Below are 14,511 nucleotides of genomic sequence, written 5' to 3' on the forward strand. Positions count from 1 at the left end.
TGACAATTTTTTATTTTCAGTTTTATGGATGGTTTATAACTTTTATCTAATGCTTTTAGTAATTTCCTAACTGTTTAGTACAATAAATTGGTGTATGTACTGCTATTCGAACCTGTTTTGGAGTTTTTCTATTTTTCCTTTCAGGTTTTTCAGAAAAAGGATGAAAGGTGTCCAAGTTGCAGCAAAGATGTTAGGGTTTAGGGTTTTAGAAGGCAAACAGGATGGAAATACTTTGGTAAGCAATTTAGAGTTTGAAGTTGTGTTTTTCATATGTTCCTATTGCCAACTCTAAGACTTTATATCTAAATATGTTGTGCCTGTTTTGCAGCAAACATGCTAGGTGGCCAAGTTTTTAGAAGGCAAACAGGATTGAAATAGTTTGGCAAGCAAAGTCGGTTTTAGGGGTCCACAGGATGTAAATAGTTTGCCAAGCAATTTAGACTTTGAAGTTGTGTTCTTTGTATGTTCCTATTCCCAATTCTAAGACTTTATATCTAAAATATAAAGTGCGTATAAAATAGATTTTGTTTCAATTACCTATTTGCACAATCAGCTTGACTGTGTATGCAATTCTAAAACTTTACATGTAAATGTACTGTTCTTAAAAAAGGGTGTTAGTTGCAATTACCTATTTGCACAATCTTCCTTTACTCCGTTTGCAGCTATCCAAACAACTGCTCTTCAAGCTGGAATCCATCAATGTGTTCTAGCACATTTAAATAGATATCAGATAAAAGCAACTAAAAGAAGAATTTTGTCAAGTCATTTAGGTCATGTAAAAAAAGGGTGTTAGTTCCAATTACCTATTTGCACAATCTTCCTTTACTCTGTTTGCATCTATCCAAACAACTGATGTTCAAGCTGGAATCCATCAATGTTTTCTACCACATTTAGAAAGAAATCAGATAAAAGCAACTAAAAGAAGAATTTTGTAAGTCATTTACATTACTGTTTTTATGTAGATATAAAACAAACATTCTACTTTAAACGGAAAAATGTTTTTATCCTACACAAATCTGACTTTTATAGTAATATAAAATCCAATAATTTAAAAAAGCCCAGATGTCAAATACAATAGAAATACAAATTGATTAACACTGTCAATACTTGAGGACCATTTGTGACACAAAGACATTTTTCAACGTGTCTATTATTAATAAAATAAATTTGTTTCTGCCAATAAAAAACAATTAAATAATCTCCTTATACATAGAAGAACATTATACCAGTTTTAAGCAAATAGTAAAAAAAAAAAAAAAAGGAATTTATATTACTGTTTGACAAAAAAAAAATGAGAATCTGCTTTTAAAAAAGAGTTTATCATGCAAAAAAAAAATCACTTATAGATGAACCAAGTCTAAAATACTGCATCAAAAACAAGATGTCAAAGACAATACAATTATTAATAAAATAAAGGAATTTGGTCGATAGTCGAGCACCATTTCCCGAACAAGGACATTTTACTAAATGTGTCTAATATTTACAAAATAAAGTTAGTGCTTGCAATATAACACAGTGAAAGAATATTATGATATATACAGAATAGTTATACCAATTTTGACCAAAGAGAAAAAAAAAAGAAGCTATTACCATTACTTTGCTAACATTACTCAATTCTATACTTATATAGAACCAAACAATGCACCCAAATTAAAGGCCAGTGATGGAACAATATTGCCTTACAAATTAAAGTGAACAAACTTACAAACTATGCAAGTATATCCATACAAACTAATCTAACTACAGCCAAGTAGAGAGGAAGTCTTAACCTATTTCGTTGTATGACCCTATTGCTTTTAGTGGTCTTTGATTGATTGTTTTTTTTATGACAGCTGCTCTTCAATTTCTTCAAAGCTTGATGATTTCATTCTAATAAGAATAACAACAAAAAATATTGTTAGAATTTGTGTTCAGGATATTTAATAAGAGGAAAAGCATACACTCGCATAAAGTGAACAAAGTTACAAACTATGCAAGTATATGCATACAAACTAATCTAAAGACAGCCAAATAAAGATAAAGTGTTAACCTATTTGCTTATATGACCATAATGCTTTTAGTGGTCTTTGATTGCTTTTTTCTTTTCTGGGACCCATTCTTCAATGTCTCCATAGCTTGGATTATTCCATTCTTAAAAAAATACCCAAAAAAATTAAAATGGTTAGAATGTGTTCATAATAATCATTAAGTACAATCAAATAATCCATGTATGTGTTCAATGTTCTTAGAACAGTCTTACAAACTGTGCAACTATAACAGTGCAAAGTCATCTAATGTAACACCAATCAAGATATAGTCTTAACTTATTTTATGATGTGGCCGTGGTGATTATTTTCTGCTTGCTGCTCTTCAATTGCTCTAAAAAGAATAAAAAAAAAGTTAGACTTTCTGTCAAGAATAAATAATACCAACACATACATTGAATAAATTGTCCGGCACATTTAGAAAGAAATTACATAACAGCATTACAATTCAAGATTGGTAAATTAAATAACATTAGTGTGTTAACTAAAAAAAAAGAAAATATACTTTTATTTGAAGAATAATGTCAGCCACTGCCATAAGAGAAAAATGAATAGTTCTAGAACCAGTGAGTAATTGGGTGTGTGTTCCATGTTCTTACAAATCAGCTAAAGAAATTGGATCAGTGGGAAATATTGGCCTGTTAAGTATTACTTAATCATTCTTAGGAAAAGAAACACATTTCCTAAACATTAAATACAATTGATGGGCTGCTATCATTACTATTAAGAGAAAACTCTTCAGTTCCAATCCTATTTTCAAAATCCAGGCAAAAGTAAAATAAAGTACAATGAAGCCATATGATCAGCTTTGCCCCATCTAACTACCAACACAGTTCTCCAGTTTCAGACCAAAGGTAAAGACACAAATCACATCTACATTTTCAAGTAAACACAATAGACAGAGCAATGAGGAAAATCACTAAATCAACAATTTTAGGCATCAAAAGGAAACCAAGTGATGAAAATAAAGGTAAGTTCAAAACTTATCTTTTTCAGACTTCGAATTAAGCTTCATTGTAGCATCCTCTTCATCTGCGGTTCTGTTTATGCTCTCTATCTCCTCAAAAAATTCCAGTATGTTCATAAAAAACAACATGATAAAGTCGAAAACAGGTTAGGGTTTGTGTGAATAATAATATAGCTATACCATTTTGAAAATAACTGTTAAACAGTTAAGAGTACTTTCTCTTTGGTGTTTTTAGAGCAACATTACAAAAAATACGATTTAGAACCCTAATGGCTATGAAGAGGACAAATCTGAAATCAAAAAAATTCAGCTATGATTGTTGATATGCATGCATAGATCAAGAAACGTAGATCAAATTTAGAATAAACAACAACGAAAAGTAGGAAACCTAAACAAATTTAGTGTAGATTGACAAATTAATAATCTTAGAATTGGAGAATTACCTTCACTGAAACGCGATTGCCACGATTTACCGTTGTTGAACATTAAGATCTTTCACAGAAAGGAAAGATCGGGATTGTGTACTGCTAATCGGATCGATGCTAAGCGAGACCCGACTCCAATTTCGCCGGGAAAAATGTTCAATAAGAACAGTTGAATCGGAGATTAGGACTTAGGACTGATCTAGATTTAGGCTTGACAGAGAAAGATAGTAAGATCGTAGGGATAGGTGAAGAACAGATCTCCGATTCAGACATGAGAGCAAGGAGAGCTCAAGAGAAGGAAAAGGGTAGACCCTTCTTCCTCTTCTCTCGAAATTCCGACAGAATAAACAATAATATTGGATATATTATTGTATATATATATATATATATATATATATATATATATATATATATATATATATATATATATATATATATATATATATATTATATGCGGAAAATTATATATATACCGAAAATAATATATTTAAAGAGTTTAAAGATATAAAATAATAAATAAATATATAGATATGTATATAGTTGTTTATTTATTTATTTAATTTTTAATTGTTATGCGTAATTAATTAGATATATAATCTTAACAATTGTAATGGTATTTATTGTGGACAATGTTATACTTAAGATTTTGTCAAATAAAATTAGTGTTACTATATAGCCATTACCATTTCAAGTTATATATATATTTCACAATTAGATTATCCGTAAGGTGTGTTTAGTGGCACACCACTAATTTGTAAATAATTGTGCGGTAAATCTTTAACAATTTGAAATTAAGTATGTACTGTTAGTTGTATTATGTGTAATTCATTTTTATGATTTTTAGTTATTTGGATTATTATTAAATTTAATGTTGTATTTTAATTCGCAGAAAATGAATTGGGCAACTCATTATCAAGGAATAATTCTGATCAAGGAAAACAACAGTCTCCGACAAGAAATCCTGCCCGCATTCCTCTTGGAGGGGGTTTGTCTCAAAACATCACACCCTTGAGTAACGTGACTAACGGTAAATCCACTAAGTTCAATTGATATAGCATCGTTGTGAATTTATAAAACCTTTTTATAAGTCTACTTATTATGTAAGTCTTATTTAAAACAATTACAATTTACAATCATAAGCTAGCGTAATGAATAGCATTATGTGTGATTAATTTAAAAAATGTTAACTGTTCTACTTACTGTTGTTTTTATCCTCTTTTAATTTTTTTTTTTTCATACAGCAAATAGTTTTTTCAAATCATCATTAATGAATAATGCTGGTCAAGGTAAGGAGCAACATACGCCAAATCATCCTGCCAAAAATCCTTTGGGATGTTGTTTCTCTCCAGATATCACACCATTCAGTACCATCAGTAATGGTAAATCCCAATATATGAATTGATATACATTCATTGTTAATTTAAATATCCTTATATTATTAATTGTTCGAAGCTGTTTGTAAAATTAAATAGTATAATTATAATGTAATTCATGTTTAATATCAATTTGTAATTAATTGATTAGGTGTAATTAATTGATTACATTTTACTTAATCATATATAGTTTTACATTGCTATTGTATTTAAGTTAGAATGTGGATCATTGTGTACATAATTCTATTCGTTTACGTATTAAAGTTGTGCAATTGATTTTTTTTTTTTTTTTTGTGATGTGTATTGAATTGTTTCGAGTTATAATTATTGGAATTAATTCTTAAGTTAATGGTATATTTTAAATCACATCAAATCATTTCGGTTACTCATCTTTTATGAATAATGCTGCTCAAGATCAAGACCAACGTACGACAGCTAATCCTTACACAATTCCCCACCGAGGATGTTTCTCTGAATATATCACACCATCGAGTAACATCACTACCGGTAAATGGCCGGTGTTGAATTGCTATACAATCATTGTGAATTTAATTATAATGTAACTCATGGTATATATAAGTATGTGTGGAATTGTAATCTCACTATTTTTTGCCTTATATATGATTTATTTTTTAAAAATAAATTTTTAATTTTTTGTTGAAATAGTTAAATTTGTTTTGATATGTGTAATTAATTAAATAGATTTTAGTTAGTGAGTTACACTCTTTTCTCTTTTATTTCTATTTATTTACAGTGCACATATTATTGTGGACCATGGTCTACCATGTGATTTTTCCACTAAAATATAATAATGTTTTTACAGTTACATTACTATTTCATATTCTAGGTTAGCATAAACTATAATGTTACGTGTATTTAATTTATAATAGTAAGAATTCTATCCTTTTTATATATTCATTGTTAATTTAAATATCGTTATACTGTTATTTGTTCGAAGCTTTTTGTAAAATTAAATGGTATAATTATAATGTAATTCATGTTTAATATCAATTTGTAATTAATTGATTAGATGTAATTAATTGATTACATTGTACTTAGTCATATATAGTTTTTGTCGTGCTTGAATTGTATTTAAGTTAGAATGTGGACCATCGTCTACATAATTATATTCAATTACGTATTAAAGTTGTGCAAGTGATTTTTTATTTGGTTATGTATACTGAATTGTTTCGAGTTATAATTATTGGAATTAGTTCTTAATTTGATGGTATATTTTAAATCACAGCAAATCATTTCGGTGGCTCATCTTGTACGAATAATACTGCTCAAGATCAAGACCAACGTACGACAGCTAATCCTTACACAAATCCCCAGCGAGGATGTTTCTCTGAATATATCACACCATTGAGTAACATCACTACCGGTAAATGCACTAATCTGAATTGCTATAGACTCATTGTGAATTTAATTATAATGTAACTCATGGTACATATAAGTATGTGTGGATTTTTGGGTGATATATGATTTATTTTGGAATCTCAATTTCTAATTTTTTGTTAAAATAGTTTCATTTGTTTTGATATGTGTAATTAATTCCATAGATTCTACTTAGTGAAATACACTTTTTTCTCTTTTATTTCTATTAATGTTGAACATATTATTGTGGACCATGGTCTACCATGTGATTTTTCCACTAAAATATAATAATACTTATACAGTTAAATTACTATTTCATATTCTAGGTTACCATAAGTTATAATGTTAGGTGTATTTAATTTATATTATTAAGAATTCTTTCCTTTTTATGTTACTACGTGCTACCAAATTATTTTTTTTACAGTACCATAAAATGTAGTGGTTTCAATTTTTGGTCACTTTAAATATTGTTATTCTTTAAATTGGTCTAATATTATGTATGTGTACAGTACGGCAATCCAATACACAAATAGGAGATGAATTTGCAATTCGTAAACCATTAGATAAATATGCAATTGTCGAAGACCAGGTAACAACCAGAGACTTGCTACCTGCCTTTGAAGATGAAAGTAACAATGCGGTGAGCGATGTCTCAAATCAGAACATAGCTGGTACTAAAATACTACCCTCTGGTGTTTCAAACAAATATAAGTAAAGTACATATGGTCAGTCTTTCAATATTAAAAATAATTTTTAAATGTTTTTTAATTTCAGATGCAAATTTATCGGGTGACGCTGTACGGCAGACCTCGGGAATTGGGACATCCTCTGGTCCACAAAATGGTGTGTATGTTTGTTTGTTTTATATATACAGCAAATATAAATCAGTAGTTAAATTTGTATATATTTGGTTTCAGGTCAATACTGCGATTTTGGCGATGCAACAAATCAGTGCGTACATTGTGGGGCTATGTTTTGGTTTGAAGAAAGGAAGAAGAATTTGTCAACAAAAGCATCGCCACTGTTTATGTTGTGTTGCAACAATGGGAAGATCAAATTGCCGGATAATAAGTTGCCACCAAAAGGTATATTTGATCTCTTTTTCGGCAATGACGAATTATCAAAAGAATTTTTACACAACATTAGGACCTACAACAACATGTTCTGTTTCACATCCATGGGTGGAAAAATTGACAAGAACGTGAACAAGGGTGGAGCACCTCCAATTTTTCGATTAAGTGGTCAAAACTACCACCTAATGGGCACTTTACTTCCAGAACAAGGCAAAGAACCTCATTTTGCCCAGTTATACATATACGACACGGCAAATGAAAGGAACAACCGTATAAATGCTGTGAGGTAAAGAAGTTTCCGTAATTACACATTTGAATACTATTTTTTATCTAAATAAATATCAATTCCAAGTATATGTTGTTGTAGGGGTATTGGTGACCAAGATGACATTCATGTAGAAATAGTGAATGTCATTCAGAAAGACCTGGATGAAAATAATGTCTTGGTTAAGTCTTTTCGCATGGCTATGTCTGAGTTGGATATTAATCCATGTGCCGAAGTAAAAATAAAGTTGTTGGGAAAACGAACTAGAGATGCTAGGACATATAATGTGCCTCAAGTGTCTGAAGTAGCAGCTTTAATCGTTGGCGATCTGGATACCAGTATTGAAGAGCGTGATATTATTGTTCAATCGAAGGGTGGCCAACTACAGAGGATTACTGAATTAAATCCTTCATACTTACCACTGCAATACCCTATTCTGTTTCCATATGGCGAAGATGGTTATCGGGAGGACATTGCATTCGCCGACGTAGTCGGCAGGCGCTCTTCTGGTGGTAGACAAAGGATTAGCCCCAGGGAGTTTTTTTACTACCGCATACAATCTAGACAGTCAGCTCCAAGTACCATATTATTTGCAAAGCGGTTGTTCCAACAATTCGTTGTAGATGGCTACACAATGGTTGAGTCTGGAAGGCTAATTTATATAAGGACACACCAAAAAAGCCTAAGGTGTGAGAGTTACAGTGGATTAACTGATGCTTTGACGAGGGGTGATTTAAGCCCTGCAGCCCAAGGTCGTAGAATAATACTACCTTCGAGTTTTACTGGTGGTGCTAGATATATGATACAAAACTACCAAGATGCAATGGCAATATGTAGATGGATTGGATACCCAGATTTATTTATAACCTTTACATGCAATCCGAAGTGGCCTGAGGTGCAACGCTTTTTAAAAGATCAAAGGTTGAAGCCAGAAGACCGGCCGGACATAATTTGCCGCTTATTTAAGATTAAGTTGGATGCTTTGATAGCTGATTGTCGAAAGAATCAACTATTTGGCCCTGTTGCCGGAGGTAATATTTTGTTATTTTATTTTAAATCAATTAATCTAAATAAATTTTATGTAATTGCTTAACCTTATTATGTTTATTTGTATGTTGTTACAGTCATATATACAATTGAGTTTCAAAAGTGAGGTCTTCCGCATGCTCATATATTGCTTTTTCTGGAGAAAAGTAAAGAAGTTAGGCAAGTTCTCACTCTAGACAACATAATTTCAGCAGAGATTCCCGATGAAAAGAAAGAGGCTGAGTATTACCAAGCGGTAGAGGAATTTATGATGCATGGTCCATGTGGAAAAGCCAGGACAAATTCTCCTTGCATGGTAAATGCACGATGCTCTAAACATTTTCCTAAGAGATTTGTTGATAGTTCTACGTTTGATGACGATGGTTACCCGGTATATAGAAGGAGAGACAATGGCAGTGTAGTTACAAAGAACGGGATCGCCTTGGACAACAGGTATGTGGTACCGCACAATAGATATTTATTGCTCAAGTACAAGGCTCATATAAATGTCGAGTGGTGCAACCAATCAAGGTCAATAAAGTACCTGTTCAAGTATGTTAACAAGGGTCATGATCGAGTAACAGCCGAATTTTACAAAACAGGCAATGATGACGAGAATGGCAAAGCAGTAGATGAGATAAATATGTACTATGACTGTAGGTACATATCCCCGTGTGAAGCTGTCTGGCGTCTATTTGGTTTTGATATACAACTTCGTGCGCCTTCGGTAGAGAGGTTAAGCTTTCACCTTCCTAATCAACAGAGTGTGATATTTGCAGATGATGATGCAGTTGAGAACATTGTGAATAGACCTACGATAGCACAGAGCATGTTCTTAGAATGGTTCGAAGCTAATAAAACATACCCCAATGCCAGAGAGCTTACTTATGTTGAGATGCCAACAAGATTCGTTTGGAAGAAAGACCTTAGAAAATGGCAGCCACGAAAGAAAGGGTTCTCCATAGGACGTATATTCTATGTCCCTCCAGCTACGGGTGAAATCTTCTATTTGAGGTGTTTGTTGAACAAAGTACGCGGCCCTAAAAGTTACGAAGATATTAGGACTGTAAATGGAGTCCAATATGACTCATTTCGAGATGCGTGTTATGCAAGGGGTTTAGTTGATGATGACAACGAATATGTTGATGCAATAGATGAAGCCAGTAGTTGGGCGTCAGCTGATCAATTGAGGAGATTGTTCGTGACATTACTAATGAGCAGTTGCATGGGGAAACTGGAAATAGTTTGGCATGCCGTTTGGCAACATCTATCAGACGATGCCCAATACAAAATCCGTTCACAACTGCAGAACAGAGGTAATCGTACATTTTTTTTAAGAGTATTAAGTCAAGTTTAAAGTATTTTGGTTATAACAACAAATTTTTATATATTTTTATGCAGATTTTGTGTTGACCGATTCCCACAAAATGAACTTTGCTTTAGTTCAGATTGAGAACCTATTATCTAATCATGGTAAGAGTTTGAAGGACTATCCTGAGATGCCAACGGCCAATTTTGGTGCGTTCCATATTATTGCAAATAGGTTGATTCAAGAAGAATTAGCATACGATCGTGGGGAACAGGAGAAAGAGAACCAAGAATTGGTAAGGCAGTTAACAGACGAACAAAAGGCAATATACAATGAAGTTTTAACTGACGTGGATCGCCAGGAAGGTGGGTTATTCTTCGTTTCGGGTTATGGAGGGACAGGTAAGACTTTCTTGTGGCGAGCACTTTCTTCCGCATTAAGGTCTAAGAGTCAAATAGTTTTAAATGTTGCTTCTAGCGGCATAGCTTCGCTGTTATTACCTGGTGGCCGTACGGCACATTCCCGGTTTGCTATACCGATATCTGTTAATGAAGATTCCACATGCAACATACGGAACGGCAGTGAACTGGCGGAACTTCTTGTGCAAACAAAGATGATAATATGGGACGAAGCCCCAATGATGCATAAATTCTGCTTTGAAGCATTGGATCGAACTTTGCGGGATTTGATGCAGTTAGTAAATCCAAGGAGTTCTGATATGACATTCGGTGGTAAAACAGTTGTTCTGGGTGGCGATTTCAGGCAAATTCTACCAGTCATTCCAAAGGGTACTAGACCGGATATAGTTCGAGCGAGCATTAGCTCATCCTATCTATGGCAATCCTGTAAAGTCCTGAGGCTAACTAAGAATCTACGCTTGAAAACTGTTGAATCTATATCCGAGTGCAAGGAGATCGAGGAATTTGCAAAATGGATAGCTAATATAGGTGACGGAATTATTGGGTGTCAACTTGAGGGGGAATCAGAGATTACTATTCCAGAAGATTTGTTGTTAAAGTGTGAAGATGACCCTATTGCTACAATCGTTGATAGCACTTTCCCCAATTTCCGAATGGGAATTGCCGATTTGTCATATCTTAATCATAGTGCAATTTTAGCTCCAACATTGGATGTGGTAGATGCCGTTAACCAATACATGAATGACCATAATCCTTCTGAGGGTAAGACATACCTGAGTTGTGATTCTGTGTGTAAGTCAGATGCCAATGTGGACATGTTAGCAGATTTGCACACTCCGGAATTCCTGAATGCCTTGAGATGTTCTGGAGTACCAAATCATGCTTTGACATTGAAAGTTGGATCACCTGTTATGCTGTTGAGAAATATTGATCACACATTAGGATTATGCAACGGTACAAGGTTGATTGTTACAAGGTTGGGTGACCATGTGTTGGAAGGCCAAATCATGTGCGGTACAAATGCAGGAACTAGAGTATTGATTCCTAGAATGTCTCTTACACCGTCAGATACCAAATTGCCTTTCAAATTTCAACGAAAGCAATTTCCCTTGATGCTATCCTATGCTATGACAATCAACAAAAGTCAAGGACAAACGCTTGCTAAAGTTGGGTTGTTGTTGAAAAAACCGGTCTTTAACCATGGACAACTATACGTAGCTGTTTCAAGAGTTAGTAACCCCAGGGGTTTGAAAATTTTGATTTGCGGTGAAAGTGTACCATATCTTAGTAAGACTAAAAATGTTGTGTACAAAGAAGTTTTCAATAATGTATAATAACAATTAACAATTTCTTTCAATAATACGTTTCTTATTATGTTTCTTATTCTTATTATATTATACCTCATACTGTTATGTACTATATAGGTAGAGTCCCTTAATGTATAATAAAATTACTATTTTCATCAATGTCTAATAAAATCACAACTTTTCATTTCACACTGTATTCAGATAATAACTATATTCTATACTGTATATATATCATACTATTAGGCATTCAAACTATATATTGGTTCATCTAATTATATTATACTGTATATATATCATAATATATATATAGCCGCGCATCGCGCGGGTGCACCTACTAGTTAATTATAAAAACACATAAATTATAACTTTAAAAAACAAGTGATTGATATAATATTATTATCCTAATAAAAATAAAATAAAATAAATTAAATTAAAAGACATACTTCACAATCCTGTTGGATAAGGGAATGAAGGTTTTGAGACGATAAATTTTACTTTTTATGGGCAATAAAATAAATCACATATATAATAACTAATAAAAAAGTAATAACCAAGACTATGTGGTCTAATGGTATTCGGGTTGAACTTTCATTTGAAAGGTTGTGAGTTTTTTTGGTTCTTTGTGTTTCAGTAGGTAAAGAAAGTATATGAATAGATACTACATTGTAATAGAGTCAGTAGAATTCAAAGAAAAAAAAAGTAATAAATTTCAATCAATTTTGACTTATTTGACAATTATTAGTTGTTTGACTTTGTTAAACATTTAATATATAAGTGTTTGATTAATTAATTTTTTGTAATAGCTTATTGTTTTAAAATGTTAAATTTTAAAAAGCTGATTTTTCGATGAACTTCTTTAGAAAGTCATTCTGCATGTAATAAAATATCAACTAACATCTAATTTACTAAACATTTTTCTACAATCAATTAATGTTATCAAATACTCAAACCACTAACCCAATCAGCTAACAGCTAACAATTATTTACTAAACACCCCTATATATTAAAAATACAATAGATGATGTGGGAAGTACCGTCCAATTTTATTCTCACCATTTGAAGCACAGCGAAGAGATCAAAGTGCACGTGAAAACAGGTTGACAAAATGACAATTCACAAGCTTAACGTACAGCTTCACATTGCTTGAGAATGATTAGCTTTGTTATTAAATTAAAAATTAACACTCCAATTCGCTGGATCTTTTTATTTTAAAAAGAAAATCAATATAATAGTTGTCAATAGTTTGTAATTTGACATTTCTTATCACTAAGTCATGAAGTAAAGATTATTGAAATTTTTAAAGAGTAATGATTACTTTTATTATAGAGATCAGATTAGTTTTACTAGCAATCTGAAAATTAAAAGTGGTCAAATTTATAATATAACAATTGATTTTATTGATCTTATAACTCAATAAATACAAGTGAAAATTTTCTTAATAGAATATTAGTAATTAGTCGATATATTTTTCATGATTTAGCAAATATTAACAAGTATAGTGGAGTATTCCAATATTCAAAGAGTTAATACCCAAAATCGTCCTCGACTATAGTGGTTTTTCTCAATTTCGTCCTAAACGACTTTGGTGACCTAATATCGTCCCAGACTTTTGTGTTTCGCTCAATTTAGTCCTAGACTTTTGTGTTTTTACTCAATTTAGTCCCTCATTTGTTATTCTGTCCATTTGGTGTTAAATAAATAGACAATTCAGTAATTTTAATATTGGCATCTCTTTACTCATAGACATGTGAACTGCGAAATCCTTTTTTTTTTTACGAATTACTCCCAGAATTACTCCTAAAACTGCGAATATAAAATTTGATTTGCAGGTCCGGGAGTAATTCTGGGTGTAATTCGTACAAGAAAAAGGAATTCCGCACTTCACAAGTTGAAAGTAAAGAGAGATCAATATTGACATTACTGAATTGTCCCTTAATTTAACACCAATTTGACGGAATAACAAATGGAGGACTAAATTGAGCGAAACACAAAAGTCTGGGACGATATTAGGTCACCAAAGTCGTTTAGGATGAAATTGAGAAAAACCACTATAGTCGAGGACGATTTTGGGTATTAACTCAATATTCAAAAACTCATAAAGGTCACTGCACACTATTTAATAGCCGTGAATTCTAAATATTGAGTTCACATTGGACTTTGGAGTCCTCACTTTTACACAATAGATAAAAAGTTATTAGCCCGCACGAGTTTAGCTCACTAGTTCAGTATGCAGTATTTGGGAGATGAAACCAATGTTCGAACCTCGATAACGGCAGTGTGGGAATACCTTTTGGGAAGATAAAAAGTCACTTAGACTTGAGAAAATAAGTTAGAATATTGATTACTGTCCATAGTACATACATTTGCATTCCAATTTTATTTCTAATCATTACCAATTTATTTAATTTGTGGAAGAGAATTGAGAAAATAAGTTAGAATATTGATTTCATTATTTCGTTCGTAAAAAATAAATTGTCAGAAATAATTAATATAAAGACTAAATATGTATGAATAATACAAGAATTCATGTTCTGTCTTTTCTTCCACTTATATGTGCAAAAATAAAATATCAAAAGAAAGTAAAAACTTCATTTTTCTCAAATTTAAAAAATTCATTTTCTATGAAAAAAAAAAAATCTCTCATCAACTAAACAAGGTAAAATATGTTTTTCAATTCCTCAAATTTAAAGAAAAAATTATCCAAACAAGTCATCAGATTGATAATCTACAATTATTTTATTGATTAACTTTCTTCGAATCCGGTCATATGAGAACCACTCCGCAAGTGAGAACCTGTAAATAAATCCAAACCATCGATCTACAAGATCTGATGGATAAGAAATCAAGTAAAAAAGAAGTAGAGTCATTTTCATAAATATTCTAAAATTTTGAAAGTTGTAATATTTATGAAAACAACATTACCCTTTTTTCATTATTTTTAATAGT

At 31.9% G+C, this 14,511-nt stretch overlaps 1 protein-coding gene and 1 long non-coding RNA gene across 2 annotated transcripts; one reads left to right on the forward strand and one right to left on the reverse strand.

The window, feature by feature from the left end:
* Positions 1-638: 638 nt before the first annotated feature.
* Positions 639-2,214, reverse strand: LOC109182691. The gene is made up of 4 exons (XR_002054398.1): positions 2,030-2,214; positions 1,770-1,869; positions 804-881; positions 639-706 (listed from the first exon to the last, which is right to left on the reverse strand). It is a non-coding gene; the product is annotated as an uncharacterized LOC109182691 (long non-coding RNA).
* Positions 2,215-2,930: 716 nt separating this feature from the next.
* Positions 2,931-11,696, forward strand: LOC109182587. The gene is made up of 10 exons (XM_019332738.1): positions 2,931-2,994; positions 4,306-4,443; positions 6,036-6,173; positions 6,676-6,837; positions 6,941-7,009; positions 7,084-7,525; positions 7,607-8,535; positions 8,746-9,846; positions 9,932-11,503; positions 11,683-11,696. Exons 1-10 carry the CDS (start codon positions 2,931-2,933, stop codon positions 11,694-11,696), a joined length of 4,629 nt encoding a protein of 1,542 aa, XP_019188283.1.
* The last annotated feature ends 2,815 nt before the right edge of the window (positions 11,697-14,511 follow it).

The sequence above is a fragment of the Ipomoea nil genome, unplaced genomic scaffold (assembly GCF_001879475.1).
Source record: "Ipomoea nil cultivar Tokyo-kokei standard unplaced genomic scaffold, Asagao_1.1 scaffold1074, whole genome shotgun sequence".
NCBI lineage: Eukaryota > Viridiplantae > Streptophyta > Magnoliopsida > Solanales > Convolvulaceae > Ipomoea > Ipomoea nil.

Bases quoted from the DNA above. Each gene is read 5' to 3' on its own strand.
- LOC109182587 (XM_019332738.1), top strand. From the start codon at position 2,931: ATGAGGAAAATCACTAAATCAACAATTTTAGGCATCAAAAGGAAACCA. The intron at 6,174-6,675 runs GTAAATGCACTA...GTATGTGTACAG, and splicing joins ATTGAGTAACATCACTACCG to TACGGCAATCCAATACACAA. The intron at 7,010-7,083 runs GTGTGTATGTTT...ATTTGGTTTCAG, and splicing joins ATCCTCTGGTCCACAAAATG to GTCAATACTGCGATTTTGGC.